The sequence below is a fragment of the Manis pentadactyla genome, chromosome 5, assembly GCF_030020395.1.
Source record: "Manis pentadactyla isolate mManPen7 chromosome 5, mManPen7.hap1, whole genome shotgun sequence".
Taxonomy (NCBI): Eukaryota; Metazoa; Chordata; class Mammalia; order Pholidota; family Manidae; genus Manis; species Manis pentadactyla.
This window is the reverse complement of record NC_080023.1, coordinates 37,418,958-37,440,706: the sequence shown is the minus strand read 5'-3', so window position 1 is coordinate 37,440,706 and position 21,749 is coordinate 37,418,958. Positions and strand designations below refer to the sequence as shown.

Below are 21,749 nucleotides of genomic sequence, written 5' to 3'. Positions count from 1 at the left end.
TTAATTTTATTTATTAAAAATAGGAGATGAACGCTGAAGAATGGCTACACGTCTAATCACAATCTGTCTACATGACACAGCACTTGCAACACTGCTTTCCCACCTCACTACCTTCTTTTGGTGAAATGAATTTTTCATATAGATTTATGTCATACCAAAGTAAAGTTCATTAAAAAATATGTATACGTCTAGTGACTACAAAAAGTGAACACAAGATTAAATACTAACACCTGCTATTGATTCAACTTCATTTCCACCTAGAAGCAGTCATAACAGCATTTATTAAGCATTTACTACTTGCCCACTGTTGTGTTAATTGCTCCTTTTGCAAAATACTGTCTAATCCACATATTTTATACACACATATAGAAGTAATATATATTTGCTGATTAACGATTTGGGTATAATGGAAAAATAAGATTAAGTTGATGATGACATAAAGATAAAATAAATAGTCCCTAAGAAGTAGATATAACTTTTATTTTGTTTTATGGATAAGGGAACTGAGGATCCATGTGGTTAAATAACTTGTGGAGAATTTATGTAATTCTTAGGAAAGATTTCCTATAAAGTTAAGTATATTGGTCCCCTAAATATATATATAAATTCAATTTTCTATTATATTATTAAATGATTATAATAATACAGTTACTAAGAATCTACAACTCAACTACTACTCATATCAACTTTTATATTCTGTTACAAATAATGTTTTTGCTAATATTTAGTTTTTACCAAACTAAAAAATTCATAAGTATTCAGTAATAATTGTTAGATTCCAATTTTTTCTAAGACAAAAGTGGAAGCTAACGAGAAATAGCCAAATTAAAAATCAGACAATCATGATACTATTAATGAAGGAAAATTTTATTTTATTTTATTTTATTGCCATAGAACACACTGAGCTCTTTAAAATTCAGGCATTGAAATGGAATTTTCAGGCATTGAAATGCCCATTTTCATGTGACTATATAAGATTCAGAGCTGCAGTATCAGGCTTATAAAATAGAAGCAACAAGTCTTTAAAGGGCAGATGATCAGGAACAAATCTTATGTGTATTAACAAAAAGAACCCATAGAAAATACTGACCAAATGTATTTTTTTTGAAGTGATGGAACTAGATGTATTGTATTATTTTCTGTCTTATTAAGAGTAGTAATTTATAGGTATAATGGGATCAATGTACTCTGAGAACCTACTATTCAGAACCAGATTGTGTTCTAGATGACATAGTTACAGAAGTAGACAAACTTGCCAGGTTTGCATTTTAAAGAGATATTTTTAGTATTGATTCTACTATATGTACAATGAGTAATAATAAGAATATACATTAAATTGCAATACAAACTGCCAAAATAAATTACTTGATAAGCACTGTTATTAACCCATTTCTCTCTCAGCAGGGTAGAAAATGATAACATGTTTTTCTATGGGTTTATTGGCAGCTCTGTTCAGCTGAAATACATTTTTTGGAAGTTCTGAATGAATATCATTTAGTGTTACTGAGCAGGTACATTCTTGACACCAGTATTTGGACAGCCACAGATAGTCTTTTGGGAGAAAGAGTCTAAGTAATGAAAGGAAAATGGGTTGACTGAGCGAATTGATGCTTCAAACTAGGTTCTGTCACATACTAGGTATGTGACTGCATAAGTCACTTAGCCTCTCTGAGCCTCCATTTTTATAGCAAATGATTGCAGTAATGGATGTCATCTTATATGATTCCTAAATGATATACACCAATTGAAATACTGGGTTCTGAGTATCAAAATTAAAAGTAGCAATCATTCATCCATCCACCTAAACACACATCCTTTAATTTAACACATGTATATATGCGTAATTGTCAGTACATGGAAAATTGTTTCAGATATAACTGTTGATCAGTTCATAATCTCTTCCATCACTTGCTCAATAAACCTGCTGTTATCTACCTAATGACCTGATAAAGAACAGCTCTGATCAAAGAAATTCAAATTCCAAATGTTTTTAAACATTGCGGAAAACTTTACTTTGCCATTCTGCCTTTAGCTACAGTTGAAAATTCCTAAATGCCAAATAATCTACCCTTAAACAGCAGGTTTCATTTGCTGAGTTCTGGATACATAAAAAGTCTCAAGTCCTAGAAAAGAGAGTCAGCATGAAGCAGCTCGCAGGGGAACTTGACCTCCAGCCATGAGATTGATAGTAGAGACAAAACCACCAGGTCCAGATAGAAATTGGAAGAATTGGCCAGGTTATCTGGTTAGAACGAAGAAAAAGTCTCCTGGAAGTTATCCATGGATGTAGAAGGAACCAACATGGTAAATTCCTGGGGTAAAAATGGGTCTGATGCCATCCAGTGTTCAGGATTGGCTCGAAAATGGGACAGAACATGCTCTAAAAGTGAGAAGCACTACTGGATCACATTAGTATATCCACCTGGAGTTCTGTTGGAAAAGGAAGCATGGAAAAAAAAGAGATAGATTATAGGCAGTCTTCTTAAGTGTTGTTTATATAAATTGAATTATTCAGCTTTGGATAAACACCAAACTGAGATTGTTGCTGAGATCATCATGATAAGATCATGTAACATATATTGATTTTTACTTCATATCATTTTTACTTTCATACCAAAACCTTTTCTGGGTTGAATATATTCACATAGGCAATGAAGTGGAAGGGGGTTTAAGTCTATTGCTTGCCTCAAGTAAATGGTCTTAAATCGGAGTTTATAGGACATGCACACAACGGGACTGAATCTACCATTTTACTTAATCAAATTGTACATCTCTGTGCCATCACTGTGTTTGTAAACTTTAACAAGTGTTATAAGATACTGTGTTTGGCATTTGGCAGACTTGTTTCTTTTCTTGACTGTAGCATCTGTTCACTGTCAGAGCACAAATTTAGAAACTTATATATGCAGCCTGGAGGTCATCTTTTCACAAACTGATTTGTTACCATCGAGTAAAGCTGCAGTTGTTGGAAGATCTTTCACCATAACATAACATAGAGGTATGTGTCTGATCCTTCTTAAAACTTGGCATTTAAACAAAGTATGAAGTTGGGTTATGTAAGGACTGTAACACCAATAGCCATGTTACATAAAGCTTTGTGTGCTATGAAAACTTAGGGTAGTCCAGTGAAATCACTTGCTTTATAATAACATATGTTTTACACTGAGGAAGTTATGCTATTAAAATTCAAATTATTTAAATTATAAGTTGTTAAAAGATTTAATACTCTCCTAGTCCTGCTTCTAGACTACATAATTCATAGCTAATACATGTTACTAATGAAAAACCTTGATTTATTAAGTCAAGTATATGAATTGCTGCATCTAATTTTAGAAAATCTTTCTGTATTTTTATTGAACTGAAAAAATTTTATATATCTGACAAGCGTTACTTGAATATTTCTGATTAATGAGGCTCTTAGAGCTAAGGCAGTTTATGCAATTTCATTGGAAATTTATTATAAGGAGTATATCATAGATTATTTTAAGTGTATGGATTACACCTAGTGATTTTTAAATTCACACTTTTGAAAAAAGAAAGTTTTCAAAAAAAGTAAAGATTAAAATGTTGAGTTGAAGAACCATATCCGTTCAATTGAGAAGGTTTTCTACTCCATTCTCTGGTTTGCATCCAGAGTCACCATTACTGTTCCTACTGCTTTCTTTCCCACGGTTTTCCACCTCTCAGATCTTCCTTCCTCCCTCTGGCATTCGTGGCTGTTCCGTCTAAGTCAGGATCAGGAGCTCCTCTTTGACTCCCCGAAGTGAGTAGAAACTATGTGGAGAGCTCATGGAAAGACCCTGTTCCCTTGCAAAATATAACCTTTCTCCCTCTGTCTTAGCCAGAATCCCAGGTCTGGCAGGCAGGGCAGGAGAAAAAGGAAAATGTTCTAAACATTTTTTAGGAATTGCAAAATAGAACTGGGAAATTGGCTGCTTGGTTTTGTCTTTGTTTTGGGGAGCAGGGAGTCTGTTAAGCACACTTAAAACTCTAGAAAAAAATCAAACTCAAATAGAATTATTATCAGCCATTTTCTTTCTGACTTTGCAAGAAGAGTGTATATATATAGATAGATATAGATATAGATATAGATATAGATATATAGATATACCCTTAAAGTGTGAACTAACAATGTTTAAGTTAAAAACCTTCTAGATGTATACCAATTTTTAAACTTTCTCTCTTAAACTGCTGAGAATAAGATATTTGGTGAAGAATATTAGTTTTTTCATATCAGTTAAAGTCACTTTAGTCAGTCACAGTTCTAGTCAGTGAAAACTTCAGAAGTTAACTGAAAATACATGTTTTGTAAATTACTTTCTAGCATACATTTCCACATCTTTCCTTCAGTACCTAATTTACCCTATCCAAAGAATACTTCATTCTCCAATAGGAATCCAGCTATAATCACATTGTTAATTGATTGTTGTAAATACCTCGAAAAAAGTTTTACTGACTCATAAACTTCTCAGTAAAAAGCACTCTTATTTTTCAGGATGTCAAATTTGAGACAATTTGACTCTGATTTTTACCAATCTAATTATACCATTGATAATCAGGAGCCGAGCTGTAATAATGCTAACATCTATGGAAATGTTTATGGATCCAGCATGTAAGTATTTTATATTGAAAAGATACACTCTAGTTTTAAGAAGTCATAGTATTTTGCATAGGGGCTCCAGATAGAGACGTTTTCTTGGGGGAAACGAAAGCTCTCCCCAGCATACCTTAGTAAGATACCCAGGAAGAAATGCCAGGACAGAGCAGAGAAATAAATTCAGTTCTCCATCACTGCCCTTGATTACATCAGGCCTACTTACAGGTGAGTGGCCTGTCTCTTCTTTTCAAAATATTACCTAAGGGAGAACCTGAATGTAGGCTTGGGACAAACAGGAAACATTTTTCTTTAACCTGATATTTTCCAGAACATTGCTTAAGAAACAAGACTTATTTCATTTAATGAACACGTATTGAGTGCCTGCTTGTGTGTCGGGAATTAAGATGGGCACTACACGCCCAAAGATAAAGAAGGAGTCCATAATATTTTCCCTCACAAAATGTATAAGAATTTATATTGGAAAGGTGCAACTATAATTAAATATGCAACTATAATACAGTGTGAAAACTCCTAAATAGAATTGAGATAAACATACTTCAGAATGTGCTACCTATTTGAGTTGACAATTCAACTTGAATTGAAAAGAAATAAAAAATGATAATAACTTAATATTTACCCTTTACTAGTGACCAAAATAGGCATTTATGGTGAAAAGGGTTTGGTTCAAATTCTTGCTCTCACATTTGTTCTTTGTGACATCGGGAAAGACTTAACTTTCCTGACTGTCTGGAACTGAGATGTAAGGGCATTAACAGTATACCTACTTCATGGAATTGTCATGAAGAACAGTTGTGAAATGGGTAGGAAAGTATGTGTTAAAGTACAACCATTGTATAAATGTCATTTTTTCACTGAACTACAGTTGGTGAAAGCAATGGACATTCCCTTGCCTAAAGTCACTTAAACGTGAGTCTGGTTATACAGTTGCTTCTTTGGGTGTTCTTTTGTCGGTCTACATTAATGAACTTGTAGAAGGGTCAGACCATTCAACTTTCATGATAACTAACATTTATTGAGCTTTTACAATGTGTTCAATGCTGTTATGAGCTTTATGTAAATTAACTCATTGGATCCTCAAACAACCCTGAGCTAAGTACTATTATTATGCCAATTTTACATATGAGAAAGCAGGGACCCAGAGAGATTAAAGACCTTTTCCAAGGTCACACAGCTAGTAAGAAATGGGGTTAGGCTTTTAGTCCAAGTTTGTTTGATTCAACCCATAACCAGGATAGGCACATAATTTATTGTAAAATCAAGACATTTTTGAGAATAAAGTGCACCTATTAATAATAATGTTGGTACAATAGGAATAAACCAGACCATTTTTAGGCAAACTAGGATATGTGGTCATTGTGCCATTCCAACCAGTTTAAGCCAAATAACTATATAACAAATATTTCAAATTTATTAATTTTTAATTTTTCTAAACACAGAAAAGTACCTTGAAAGTTCCAGATGAAGGAGCAAAAGGCAGAATAAATACATCAGGCAATGGGAACTCTTCTATTCCAACTATGTCCAGAACAATTTGGAATTTTTTTTCACTGGCTGATCACTCCTACGAACAAAGGCAGATCACACCTTTCACAAGCTGCTTCTTAGCTACTTGTGCTGAAAAATTTCTGGAATTTTATCTAATTCATGCCTCTATTTTTGTTGTCCAACATCAGTTAGGTTACCATAAGAATTTCAATGAGAAACAATCTATACTGCTATGTATCTATTTACCTATCTGAATACTATCGCTAGGCAAATTTAAATGTTTTAATATACTTATTAAAAATGGGGGAAAGTATAAAGCTGTATAGCATTGGCTCAATCATTGCAGAATCCAACCAAAGAAAAAAAATTGACTTTATTTATGATTTATACCTTGGAAGGTCAAGAAACAATAGAAAAGTGTTAGATGGCAGAGGGAGTAGATGACCATTAAGATATTACAAGATGATCTCTTAAGTCTGAAATCCACCATGAGAGCTACTAAGAGGCTTTTTCAGACCTGTTCTTCTCCTGTTTTACTGAAGGGAACTAGTGACTTTCTGTTTCTTTCTCCCCTTCTCCAAATGGAATAAGCACTTAGCTAGCATTTGTAACCTACATTTTCAGACTAAACTAGAAAGTCTAACAAGACTGAGACAGAGCTCTTTAAGAAGGGCCTCGTGGGCCACAACCTTGTCCCACATGCCAACCCACCCAATTTTCCTACTCCATTTGCACACTATCAGCACTGAGCAGAAATCAAATGATAAAGAGATGGAAATTAATATAATTAAGTGAGGTAAACTCATGATCATATTGTATCAGGTTGATGGCCTAACCTGCCTCAGATGCTGAGCATTTCAATCCAAGTTGTGATTTGGATGCAGGTAACATTTCAATTCTCATCCACACCGCCAGTCTCAGGCATGAGAAAAGGGCATATTAGCTATGGTAGTGTTATAAGGTACATAAAACATAGGATCAAGTCAGTGATTTATTGTGCTCATCAAACAAATTCTAGAGATTTGATCTTTTATTCAAACAGTGAATAGTTCCATTAAAACATACCCCAAATCAGAATATGATGCTGATCATCCTGTCAAAAGACATAGGAATCCAGTGGATAGTTTATAATCAATTAGTCCCTTTTTCTCTTTCTCCGGCTACCCACCCTCCTGTCCCCACATATATGAGAGTTTATTTAAAAAGCTTGTCCACTCAATAGCATACTCATCTAAAAGCTGGGTGGCTGCTTACTAAGAAACTGAAGGTATTTATATTTAAAAACAAATTTTCTTATTTTAGAATGAACAAGAAGGAGTGTTCTCATTTAAAAAAACTTAACTATCCAATCATTCAGAAAGTCATTATTTCCAATCACCTGTAGCCATTCATCTAGGTGATAGTTTCCCACTATATCTTTACAGTTTTTGAAATGGGAAATCTATTCAAATTATTCAGAAAAAGAAGTAGATATTTCTACAGAGAGGTAACAACTGGAAAACTGTTTGTTTCAGTAAGACTTTCTCAGACCTATATTGAATCATCAGCTTTTCTGAATCTCCAGACCTAATCTTCCCCTAGTGTTTCAAGCATAGCTAATGGGACACAGTCACTGTGCACCTGCTGGCTCAGCCAGGATCTGGGAATGTTGTATAAGCCAAATCCCCAGCCATCATTCCCAAAAACACACTACCATCAAACTGAGCCTGTACAATATGTTCTTACCAAGGATACTTAGAATGCCTTATTTTACTGGCTCAACTGGACCCATAAATAGATAAAATGTTTCTGGGATTCCAGGCTAAATATTTTTTAACCAAGAGAATATTTTTGGTGTAACACTTGCCATAGTGTTGTCTTACGCTGTTTCACCTGATGGTATGCAAAGTATGGAACTCATAGCCTCAGGTTCCTGGCCAAGTGCAATGTCACATGACTGTATGAAATATACAGATACTTGAATATTATTCCAAATGTGGAAATAGACTTAACAATAAATTGCACTTACCTGACAGCACATTTACCACCTGAATTACACCTCAGCTTGCCTATGACACTGGGAATCAGCTCACCATTTGCATTCTCCCTGGGATAGAGAAAGCAGCATTGGTTGATCATCAATGGAAGACCAAACATATAGTTTTGGAAAAACAAAACCTCTAATAAAATTTATAGCTAGGGATTATGTGATGGGACAAAGAGAACTGACCAGTACAGCAAACGTATTTCTGCAACCACAGAAATTGCAGGAGTCTATGCTTTCTCTTAACACCGTATCAACTAAGTAAAGACAAGCTTCTGGAGGCTCACTGAAACTTTGTAACCCCAGGCATGGGTGGTGAGAAGGGCAGCATTGAAGAATTGGTCAGCATCCAGAGGGTTTTCTATGCACCAGGAGTGTGGCCCTTGCTTTATAGCTTAGAGACAGAAATCCTGACAAGGGCCCGGTGGAGAGTCTCCTATTAGGAAAACACAGGACTGGTGGGATGTTGTTGAATTCAGTTTGGGTGTTTCAGGGAAACCAAACATGAAAAAGCTAAAGGTGATCAGCACAGAGGGGCTACAAACTCTTGGCCTCTTATTAATGTGTTTTCCTTGAGGAAGTGAGAGACTGGGAGATGCTGGTCCAGGGTGTCTGGAATGCTTTAATGTAAATCTCAGGAAGGAAAGAGCACACACATACTTAACTAATGCTTACTTATCACTTTTTGTGTGCTCAACACTGTTTTAAGTGCTTTACTTATTTCAGCTGATTTAACTCACAGACGCCTTATGAGTTCTCTTATTACCCTCATTTTACAGATGAGAAAACAGAGGCACAGAATGTGAGGTAATTTGCCTGAGTTTACAGATCTGGGATATGAACCCAGGTGGTCAGACTCAAGAGGCCATGTAGGCTAAGCACTCTACTTGGTTCAGGATAAGTCTTACCCTTGGATTACCATTGCAGGCATAAATGTAACTCCACAGAGACAGGAAGCAAAAAAAGGGCAAAGGGAAATATGACAAAAATGTTACCAGTTTTTCTAAAGCAGCTTTTTGCAGTAACTTCAAGGTAGTTTGAAGATTCTTACAGGAAGAGAAGGTGCCTGCTAACAAAACTGATGTTTAAAATCCAACCAGCCAAAACCCAGTGTTTCTTTTGGTTTAATTCAGTTGACATTTGTTTCATCTGGAATAATGTGCTCGGTTAGAAATCATCCAAATTTCAACTTAGATCCTCTTATAGAGCTAATTAAGATGCTGTGTAATCAAGGAAAAGAGGAGTGTTTTGTTGGTATATTCTGAAAAGCTCCCATTGCTGTGTGGTATAGATATGCTATAACCTTACCATCTTAAATATTTGGTATACTAATCTGACTCATGAAATTGCTTTTAATAGATTAATAATTCAGAGCTATAGGCTTAGCAAAGTAGCTAGTAAAGGGTCCAGTCCCATTCCTCCTGGATTGTTTTTATGAAAAGATATTACAGGCTTGAACAATGTCACTAAAAGTATAAGAGAACTTCATTAGCATAGCTATGAGTTAGCAGCATCCAGTAAAAAGGATGACACTGGAAGACATGGGACTAAATGTAGATTCAAGATATATGGTTAAAATTATGGCTGTTTAACACCCAATTTTCTCAAAAAAAAAGCCTAAAACATGAAAATTGGGTTATTTGCAGAATTTTGGGGACTGTGGACTAATGTGATCATTTTAATAGTGATTAGGTCTGTTTATTGAGATGTAGTATTAAATGTTATTGTCAACATGTACAAAGTTATAAGAAAAAAAGGTATTTTAATACAGACACTGATAGATGGTGACCATGATAGTTTTTATAGATGAAGGATTTTGAGGCTTGTTTTATAGGATAAATTTTGAAATTTCACTTTCTTAAATAAGTGGCAGGGGAGTTTTAATATTAGGTCTCCATTATCACAAGGACAACAGAGACCAAGCTGACTGAATGAAGGAGTAGAGAAGGAAGGAGGAAAAAGAAAAAGATAGGATTTGGCTGGTAACAGACAATATTTTTTTCTGTAAAAGTGTTTTTCCCTCTTTGCGAGGGTTGGCTCAAAGTAGCTGTCCATGCTCACTTCCCTCAATTCACAGAGACAGCTGTGCAGGCAGTTAATTGTGAAAGTTCCCTTTCCTCAAGCCTGGTTAGTAGCACCTGGCATGGGTTATGGTAAAGCCAAGATGGATTGTCAACGAAATAGTTTTATTTAGGCACTGGACCACTGAGTCATCTCTATTTGCTCCTTTTCTTCTAGAAATGCTTACATTAAGAAAGTGCATATCTAGGGAAGTTCATCAAACAACAAGTCATTCAGATTCTTATTTATAGTTCATTTTTACTAGGACTTTTGACAGTTGACCTGCTTTCCTGAGCAAAGAAAAACAAAGAAAAAAAGATTAATATGCCACATAATGGTATTCATTGCATGCTACGGGGGATTCAAAAAGTATCACACTTGATTCCTGCCCATACTGAGCTTTGGCTGAGTTAGTGAATGATTAAATGGATATATCTATATCTTGGTACTTTATTTTCCAGACAAGCTTGTTTTTTCTGCCAGGCTTACTCATATGAGGGAGGTTGAATATGTTATTTGTAGACTTCATATTAAGATTAATGTTGGAAGGAGAGCATGAATGTCATTTTGTAAATATTTTAACACAAACCAATCACAGGGAACTATAAAATTCAGAATTCTGGACTGTACTTTTTGCTTAGCCTTAAAGACTTTGATAAAAGAAATTTAAATATATTAACAAGGACAACTCTTTATGTTTTTTCCCCTTCTTTCAGATACAATTTTACATGATAAAATAACTTCTTACACTCTCCTTTTTTAATTCTTTCCTTCTCTAGCAATAAATTATTTACTCAGATTGTTGTTTTCCAACTTTCTCACACAAAGGGTGAAATAAAAATGAGTAAAAGCATGGTTCAGGAAGTATTGAAAAATCATGTTTCAACAAAACTAAACTGACATCTCAAAAAAAGAAACTAAAGCCAGCTGTAGAATACTTTTAGTTAGGTACTCAAAGATAATTCGATGGGCAATACTGGGAGTGGCCAGAGCAAGGAAGTCTATTCTCTATGGACAGCAATCAGTTTATGTATTATTTTTTTCCCTATGAATCGACTTACTATTAAAATTGTGATTTTTTTTTTTATTTGCTGCTTTCACAGATTCATAGGGAATGTCATGTTTGGCAATTGCCCATGAAAATAAGTGAAGGTGCGACATAGAGTAGAGAACAGAGCATTGCTCAGACAACTTCAGAGTCCACCACCTGAAAAGCTGTGTGATAGTGGGCCAGTCATTCCGCCTCCATGCACCTCTATCTATTTTTCTATAAGGTGGGATCAGCATTACAGTTTACCTTATAGAATTTAAATTACATGAGAAATTGTGAAGGAACATGTTGAGCACATTGTATATAACCAACACATGTTAGTTGGTATCAATCATTTTTCCAGAGTCTTCTCAGACCAGTTACACCTTTTTTAAATTAAAATTAAACTTAAAGCAAATAATTTATTTCATGGGTAAATACTCATTAAAACTGGGAGAACTCATGAAAGAAAAATAGTAGTTTCCTTCCTTGATTTGTCATGATATTTGTTTTTTGGTGTATAAATATCAATATTTTCCTTTTCTAGACAACAAGCCAGTGAGCAGCCATAGCCTGCTTTTGCCCCACCGGACACGCTCGTGTCAGCAGACTATTTGGGACAGCCAGCACCCAACTTGGATTATTATTCACAATCTCCTTACATTCACAGTTTTGATGAAGAGCCTCCTTTGCTAGAAATAAATTAAAGAAGTGCTATTCATGTGTGTAGAGCCCAAAGAATAATCGCAGTAATTAGCACTTAATGAGCACTGTCAGCGTACTGTGTACAGTGTTTTATGTGCAAGGGTTCCATGTACAAAAAAGTGTCTCCCAAACCAGAAACTTAAGCCACTGGAAGTTTGGCTCATGTTTGTGTGTAGAAAACTGGAGGTAAATGTGTGCTGTTGCTGCCGTTATTAAATATTTATTCACTGTTTCTTAAATGTGGACTCCCTGGCCATGTCAAGACAACAGTGAAGACATCTTTTGGCAGGGTGGTTACATCAAAGTAACCATCTTTCCTACAGCGGTTAGCTACTTCATAACAGCATATTTTATCTTCTGCCATATTTGCCTGGGGGCAAAGCGGGTGCTTCTCAACTGTTTCTGTTGTTATCCTGGAGACAAGCTAGTGTAATGTCTTCCCTGGCTCATGTATGAGCCTCCTCATCTCAGGCAGGCATGGCTAAGGGGGAAGGAATAGGATTCCAGTAAAAAGCTCTGTTGACGGCAAGGAAACTGAGGGATCTTTACTGTTGAAGGTCTTCCAGGATTTCAGGGGAGCTCCATCCATTGATTGTTTTGTTTGTTTTTTAATCCCTGCCACTCCATCTCTATTGCTTTTGCTGCTGAAGAATGTCAACAGGATGTCAGAAGCATAGATGCTCAAAAAATTCAAGTAGATTTAGATTTGAAAGTCAAGGAGAATATTCACAGGTTAACTATTCTAACTTCTTTATATGTAGTCTTCAGTATCTATATATAGATAAAAATTTCCAGTATTTCACATCAGAAGATCATTGTTTGCTTCATATGAACATAGCTGGCCCCTTGGCATTAAAACATTCTTCTTTCTTTAACTTCAAAATTAAAATGATGAAAGATTCAAACCACTTAGAAAAGTACAGAAAATAATGGATATGTTCACTTTTTAGATGCCAGTTAAGTTTTTGGATCAGTTATGTTTAACCAAATCATTCTTTTTTGCCTCTACAATTAATAATCAACACCTGAAAATTATAAACTATTCTCATTAAACTTTTTCCTTGACTCACCCACATTCCTACTTAAAATCCAAATGGTACTACTAAGTTGTCTGATTATAAAATAAATGTATATTCAATATAGAAATTTCGAAAATACAGAAACATGAATAAAAATATAAAAATCACCTAAAATTTTGTCTCTGAGATTTAGTATTAGTGATTTGATGTATTCTCCTCCAGTCTTAATTCTATTTTTCTATGAATGTGCATGTATATATATATATATATTACATAATATCTATACTTAAAAATGAAATATATTTCTTTGAATATGCATGTGTTTATGAACACTTGAAAGTTGGTTCATACTTTGGATACAAAGTTATGTATTTTTTAAAAGTTGCTTTGTATTATAAGCATTTCTATACATGCCTTATTTAAAGTCATTAAATATTATTTACAAACTGATATATAATGGCTTTATAATATTTTGTCATATAAAAGTACCATAATTTAAACTCACCTTGAAGTTTATTCCTTATAATAAGTGAAACTTTGGTGGCCATCATCATAAACATCTTTGACCTATATACACTCTGTCCTTAGCATGAATCCGTACCAGTGGAATTACTAGATCAAAAGGTACTTAACACTGTCAAACTGATCTTGAAAAAGGATGATCCACTACACCTTCACAGTAGAATCAGCTGCCTTTGTTAATTTGTTAGGCAAATAAGCAAAAAGTAAGAAAAGTCATGTATTTTTTCATGTTTCATGTTTTATCCTGTTCTTTGTCAGATTTCCTATTGAAATCTTAAGATTTTTCCTTTCATTGTTTATTTATAGAGATATTATATGGTGAAGGTTTTAATTATTGTCTGGGATATATATCACAAACATTTATTTCCTAGATTGTGTTTGCTGTTGGATTTGTTTATGAAACATTAGGGTATGTAGAAATTTTAATACTTATGTTTTCAACTCCATAGTATTTTTCTTGGTAACGTTTCTTTCCAACTGCTCTTATTATTTAGAGTGTATTTCAACAGCTATTGATAATGCTTGTATCCCGTTTTAGATTCTTAAATTTTAAAATTATCTCTTCATTGTGCACTTAAATTTTTGATTCATTGAAAATTGTTTTAGGTTAGTATGTGAAGGAAGATTTAATTTTATTTTTTGTTAATGATTAACCACTTTTTCCTGTAACATCTATTGAAAATAATCTTTTCCACTTGTCTGTAATGCCTCATACAATCTCCTCTAATGTCTCCGTAAGTTCAACTAAGAAGTATGCTAGATTTCTCCTCCCATTTTATACAGCTCAGAGAAAAATTCCCAGGCTTTTTTTCCTCTTTGCAATTATCACCAACAAATTGCTAGTATATTAGAAGAGAGAGCATCTACTATAATCTTGCATTTTGAATCTATGAAATTTCTAGACTCTGATACAATATCTCCTTCAGGCTGCATGAATTTGTGAGCACCTCAAGCATCTTCTGTCTAAATGATATGAAAAGGCTGGTCACAGGATTTCTAGGATAAGGTGTTAAATGACATTTGCTAGTTTTTATTGAGTGTACACCAAAAAAGCCTATAAAATTATGGAGCTATAATAATTAACACCCCTTGCACAAAACACATGTTATTTGAAAATGTGTTTGTTCCTTAAATATTTTGTTGTCTAAAAATTGTTTGGTGGTTTTATGTAAGAATGGTAACTTTTGCTGTTTGATAATGTACAATCAATATGTTAACAAATGCATCGTGAAGAATAATAGTTAATTCAAATCTGTCAGACTAGAAAAATTACTGTGATATTTGGTACTTAAATTTGTAGCATAGCCTGATGTTTATGTTTGAAAGGCCAATGCCACAATTTGCATAGAAAACAAAGATATTAATTCATTTTTATAGCATATATATTGTATACTTTACTACCACTAGATGACAGCAAAACAATGAATTTTTCATTCAAATTTCATAGCAGTTCCATCTTTAATCTTGTATAATAAGGTGTTATATTAGGGTATCTACAATTAATAAATACTTATAATCTAATTTGTGTACCTTGTAATAAGTTTGAAAGTAAAATGTTATGGAGGTGTATTTTGGTAGAAAACAGAATCTTTTTCTTATGAAAATATTTAGTAGGCTTATGCTCATTCACTGTTTCATGACTTAATTTAGAAACATGTGCAGAAGTTAATTATGCCATCAAATAAATGGTTGAAATCAGTAATAACGTCTCATAAAGCATTTTCCATCTGAGTTTCTTCAGGAGTAACTGTTATGCTCTTTGAGAACAAAGGTATTTTGAATTAAAGGCCACTTTATGGTGGTAAATACTGAAGACATAGTTAGCATAAATGTCTATATTGAAAATAAAGTTTGAAAACAACATAAGCCTTAGGTGAAATTAGTTTAAACTACAACATTTCTCATTTTTTAAAACTAGCTGCTATTTAGAAAATCACATTAGACATAGTAATCTCATTTTAAGCTCGTTAAGATGCTCATGCTCTCCCATGTGTATGTTCATTAAGAAATGCATAAATGCGCTGTGAAAAGAAAATGCATGTTTGATATTTTCTTTTTCTTGGATATTGTTTCTGGATTTCATAATGGAAGTTGAAATGTAAATTGATTTGCTCACTATTAATGTAACCAGTCATATTCTGTCTTTTCAAGTTTGGGATAACAGTAGTCACCCTGAATGTGAAATGAGTAAAAGGCTATGCTTTCTGTCTTACTTCAGACCAGTGTCTGGATGACTTTCTGAAAATGCCTAGGTCCCTGTTAGCACAAGGCCTCTCTGTGTCCTGGAGATCACTGAAAGTCTATCCAGCATTCTGTGTGTAGAATGTCAGCTTTGCAAGGTGTTAAGGTGGTACATCCCCAGTACAAGCAGTTGAACTATACCCTGTATTTGACCGAAGATGGTTACTAAATCCTGGGAAGGGAAGTTGAATGTCACATACCAAAGATTTAGGGAGATAGTCCTTTACATGGCAGAACTGGGCTCAATTCAGAAAAATACAACCATTACGAGATTAGATGCACTGACTCAACCACTGCTATATGACTAAAAACAAATTTTTCTGTACCCTCTAACCAACTTCTTCCTATTTCCCCCACCCCTAGCCCCTGCCAACCACTATTCTACTCTGTTTCTATGAATTTGACTCTTTTTCCCCTTAATTTTTGATTCTACATGTAAATGATAACGTGCAATAATTTTTTTCTCTGTTGGCTTATTTCTTGTAGTGCAGTGTCCTCAAGGTCCATCCACGTTGTTGCAAATGTCAGGATTTCCTTCTTTCTCAGGGCTAATACTCCACTGTATGCATATACTGCATCTTTATCCTTTCATTGTCGGTGGATCCTTAGGTTGTTTCCGTATCTTGGCTATTGTGAAAAGTGCTACAGTGACTACGGGAGGGCAGATATCTCTTTGCGATCCTGTTTTCATTTCTTTGGATATATATCCAAAAGTGGAAGTGCTGGACCATATGGTATTCCATTTAAAAAAAATTTTTTTTATCTAAAAACATTTTTTTAAACCAATCAGGTAGCAGAGCTAAGCTGACAAGCTCCAGTGCCCTGTGTACTGACCTCTGGGTCTACCTGGGGCCTGTTGGCTCTGGGAGACTGGAGTCCACAGTCTTTGTAGGAGGAGTTAGGTCCACAGCCCCAGAGGCTCCGGTGCTGCTCAGATCTCACCAGGGAAGAGGTGGCGGTGGAGGGAGAGGTGGGGGACTGCCTGTGCCCTATTTTTAAAGTTTTCTGAGGAACCTCTTTACTGTTTTCCATAGTAACTGCACCGATTAACATTCCCTCCAACAGTGCACACGTGTTCCCCTTTCTCCACATCTTCCCCAACACTTGTTTTCTCTGACTTTTTGATAATAGCCATTCTGACAGGTGGGTGGGAGGTGATATCTCCTTGTGGTTTTGATTTGCGTTTCCCTGATGATCAGTGATGTTGAACATCTTTTTATGTACCTGTTGGCCATTTGTGTGTCTTCTTTGGAAAAATGCCTATTCAGTTCCTTTGCCCATTTTTTAATTTAATTGTTTGGGTTTTTTGGAAAGCATGGCTTCTTGAGTCAGATCCTCCAGTGTGGAAACCTATGTTTTCTATTACTAGCTCTGTGACTTTGGACAGATTACTTGTCTCTTAAAACCTCGGCTCTCTGATGCACAAAACAGGAATAAAATAACTAGCATCATCACATGTCTGTAAGACCAATGCATGTAGATCTTGTAGGGCTCACAGCAAAGTTCAGTTAAACAGTCAATAAAATAACTAGCTCTTTTAGTTGAAATTCATGTACTTTACAGAAGTTTAGCTCCAACTTTTGCTAGCCTTTGCCTCACTCTTATTCAAATTTAAAACAATGGGAGGGCTACCAGTTTATTAGTTCCTAAATAGTAAAGTTGTGTTCTTCTCCTTTTTGAATGTTATTTTTTTTCTACTGAAGATGCATATTAAATTTTATCTTTATAGGACTGGTGGAAAAAAAAACTGATGCAGTGTCAGTATTTATTGCTATACTCAATGGGTGTCAGATCGTTGTGTGTTTTTGTTTTTAAAAAGAAAATATGTAAAAGGAACAAAATCTAGCAGAAGTGTCTGAGAGGTAGCAGTCAGAATTCTTTGAAAAATGAGGCATTGGAAGAAAAAAATCAGATATTTCTAAGTGAGTTTGGGCTCATAGATATTGAGCTCCACTGATTTTTGATTTTAGATGTTTTATTCTACCACCTGAACTCATTAAAGGGAAAAGTCAATTTGTCTTAAGAACTTAATCTTTGAATACACAGACTCAACCACATAGAACATTGACCTTATTAATATATGCATGCATTGGCATGATTGCTCTTACTTGCTGAAAGAGCCATCTCCTTTTCTCCCCTGTGCAGTTTCAGGCAGTTAGCATAGAACTGCTCTTCTCATCAGTCAGGGCAGAAGTAAAATCCCCTACCTGAGATAAATATCTTGTGTATCTTGTTCAATCTTACTGAAAATTATGCCATGTTTGATATAACAAGTATGTTATGATTTCAAAAGTGATAACAATGGAAAATGCAGGAAAAGGAAATATCTAAATGCAATTGTATGGGATTTTTTATCTGTTATCTATCATTTTATTTTATTTGTGGGCTATAGAATGACCATTTCCCAATTTTCAACTAGATTTTAAGCTTGTGTTTGCTGCATAAGCAGCACAGGAATTTGTTTGTTGGAATTCTTTCTCTAAAATATTTGTTTTATTTCACTGGGAACAAAAATCTTTTCCCATTTTTGTTTAAGGTTACTATATATTAACAGAACTTTAGATTATGAAGGCATAACAATCAGATTGAAGTGAAAAATAAATTGGTCAGATTTAAATTTTATTCAAGAATATTATTCATGTTTATTTTTCTATCTTTATGTTTATTGTCTTCCTTTTTTTCTCATTTTTGCAGAACTTGGAATGCTTCATCACATATGTCAAAAAACCTTGAGAGTGTTAAACCCACTGAAGCCGGCAGATGGCAGCATTATGAATGAAACGGACCTTACCGGGCCCATCCTTTTTTGCATTGCCCTGGGAGTTACCCTGCTTCTGGTAATGGACAGCAGCCAAACACCAGATTTTAATATGTGTGCTTTCAAATATTATTTTTTGAAGAGGTCTTTATGTATACAGAAGAAAGGATGTTACTTTATAAAATGAAAATTCTTTAATTCATAACTACTTTTTTTTTTTTTTGGTGAGATACACTTAATTGAACCATAGTGCCAAAAAGAAACAGCCATCATATGTAACAACAGATAAAAATATATAAATTTAAATAGAATTTCACAAATCAAATCAACAAGTCAATTTTTATCAGAGTGGATCATTTATGTCTTTCTTGTTATCCATAAATGAATGTCAATCTGAAAATATTGAAGGAATCCATGGATTGGGGAAATATAAGACCTACATTTGATTTCTTGTTTTCTGTGACATTTCTGTTGTGACACTGGACACATCCGTTTCTGTTTACTCATCATTTTCTTTCTTGGGTGTATCTCTAGAGTATTTCAAGTACTTTGGGACGTATGAAATGAGTCCCTTATTTCTGGTTAGGCTGCTATGACTAAATTAACTTGCAAGGATAACCAGTGGTTTTATTCAACCTACATATTTCCCCGATTACTATGGTTTTCAGTGTTTTACATTTGTCATCCTGACTTGGCCACTTGTCTTGTGTATGGGCCTTTTTCACTCTTTAAACCTGGGAGAAATGATACTGAATCACCAAAAGAGTAAAGACAGAAATTTCCTAAGTTTAGAAGAAAAAAACTAAGTTTAGAAGACATCTAGTTCATAGTTAAGAAAAATATTTTATTATATTTTTCATTAAATGAAAAAAAGGAAGAAAAAGAAGAAATGAGAAAAGGTCTATGATTTTATATCAAGGAGGTAATGACAATACATTAAAAACAGAGAATGTAAAAGATAGTGGAGCCATTCTGAAAAGCATAGTTTAATGAAGGTACGAGGAGACAAACTTGGCAGGAGAATTAATACAGGAAATTAAAGATTCTAGGAAAATACCTTAAAATAACTATTCAGTCCATTTCATCCTCTTACAGCTATCCATTTCTCATAATCAGTTTTTCTCCCAATGTAGGTGCAATTTTCAAAAGTAGCTATAAAATGTGTTTGCAACTAAACAAATTTTCACTTTTTATTTATTAATTACTTAATACCAATCAAAACACTGATAGCTATTTAGTTTCTGCATGATAGTGTGGCCAATAAATATCGTATTTATCCAATACAATAGTTTTTTAGTGATAGCATCTCATTTCTTTCTTTAAGCTACAGCAAATGCAAATACTCTGTAAATCAAATACTATATCAACTAGAGTTTTAATTTAGTCTCTAGCCTCCCTTCTGTCTTTGTCACAGTAATTTGATAATCCTAGATTAAGCTGCTAAGTAAGACCATGTCAATTAATCAAATAGTCAGAAACAATCAATTAAATACATTGACTCATCTTTCTTTTTCAAGTAATTTGTAATAATAGCAGCTGTTTGTTTTTCTTTAGAAAATATTTCTGTTACCATCCGTTAAAGGAATGCATTAATCCCATTAATTTTGTTTGGGATATGCTAAATTAAATAGCCCATCATATACCCCATATTTTTGGGGTATATAATGCTGGTTGCAGTTGTTTAAATATCCTCTCTTTCATTTTAAGTATGAAGAAAAAGAGGCAAAGAACTCAACTGGAAGTGAAAAAATTGTATCTACCCCTAACTTTCGTCTAGGTGTGATCTTGAACCTTCTGCTTCCTATTTCTGGGCCTTCATTTCTTCATTTTGAAAACCAAAACAATTTATCTAAATGGTTCCTAAGATTTGCCAGTTCTGAAATTTGGGGGAATATGTGTAAATGCACTATCTTCTGAAAGAGTTTTATGCAAACATTAACATTTCAATTTTATCATTAGGTATGATTACTTCAGAGTTGATTTTGATACACACAGAGCAATAAGGGACAGAACAAACTAACCAACAAACAAAAAAACACCCAACTGGATAGTGATGAAGTCAGACTTAATTCAAAATCCATTTGAAGCCAAGTTAACCCTGCCCTGGATATCTAGAACTCAAATGTAAAGGATGATTTTATGGGCTGGTATACACATTGTACCTGAAAAAGTAAAACTAAATCCAGAAACAATATCCGAACCTGTTCATTATTTCCAGAGGTATGAGATTCAGAGGCACATATTCATCATTTTTATGATTCATGTTATTGACATAAGGCATAATACCTTCTAGGGGATTCTCTTCATATTGAAGGAGGCAAACCAAAAAGAATAGCTTTGAACACTGACACAAACCTAGTTTTACTTATTCTTCCTCTCAAATTGTTTCTTCCCCAAAAACAATGAAGACAAGTGGGTTAAGGATTCCTTCAGTTTTTCTGGTTGATCGGAGTGTGATCTGGAAAAGGAACATGCATGGCCAATATAAAAGCATTATAAGAAAAATAGTAATGTTTTGTTGGATCAAGATACAGCAATAAGGGTGGTATGGGGAAGATTCTGAAAAATCTTGTGGTTAAAAAAAAAGGAAATTCAGTTTCCATTTCAATTCCAAACTCTTGTTAGAATTCGAAACAATTAAAAAATGGCAGGATTAGAGCCAAGATGGCGGCGTGAGTAGAGCAGCGGAAATCTCCTCCAAAAACCACATATATCTATGAAAATATAACAAAGACAACTCTTCCTAGAATAAAGACCAGAAGACACAGGACACCATCCAGACCACATCCACACCTGCGAGAACACAGTGCCTCATAAAGGGGGTAAGATACAAGCCCCAGCCCCACGGGACCTGAGCGCCCCTCCCCCCAGCTCCCAGCGGGAGAAGGGTAGGCAGAGCGGGAGGGAGACGGAGCCCAGGACTGCTGAACACCCAGCCCCAGCCATCCGGGCCAGAGTGCAGATACAGTGCGTGTGCGGGGGACCCTGGATACTGAGGAAACAGGGCAGCAAGAACAGTGAGCAGGTACCGGAGGCCTGGCGCCGGAGGACATAAGAAAAGCGAGCAGCCATTTTTTTTTTTTTTTTTTGCTGTTTTGTTTTGGTGAGCGCTTTTGGAAGTCTTAAAGGGATAGGGACCCAAATACAAGGGAAGAGGGCAGAAAGACTGGTGAGCAGATGCCTGAGGCTGGCACCGGAGAATAAAGAAAAACGAGTGGCCATTTTTTATTTATTTTTTTAATTTTTTAATTTTACAAATTTTTTTTGTGTGTGTGGTCATTGTTTTG

At 34.7% G+C, this 21,749-nt stretch overlaps 1 protein-coding gene across 1 annotated transcript in view; it reads left to right on the top strand.

Annotated features, from left to right (window-relative positions):
• Window positions 1-2,905: 2,905 nt before the first annotated feature.
• The window catches only part of LOC118916052 (protein YIPF7), a 30,989-nt gene continuing 12,145 nt past the window's right edge, over window positions 2,906-21,749 (top strand). The window contains 4 exon segments of the mRNA XM_057502187.1: window positions 2,906-2,998; window positions 4,496-4,612; window positions 11,765-11,928; window positions 18,399-18,541. Coding sequence (XP_057358170.1) covers window positions 4,497-4,612; window positions 11,765-11,928; window positions 18,399-18,541 — 423 coding nt within the window. The 5' untranslated portion in view covers window positions 2,906-2,998; window position 4,496.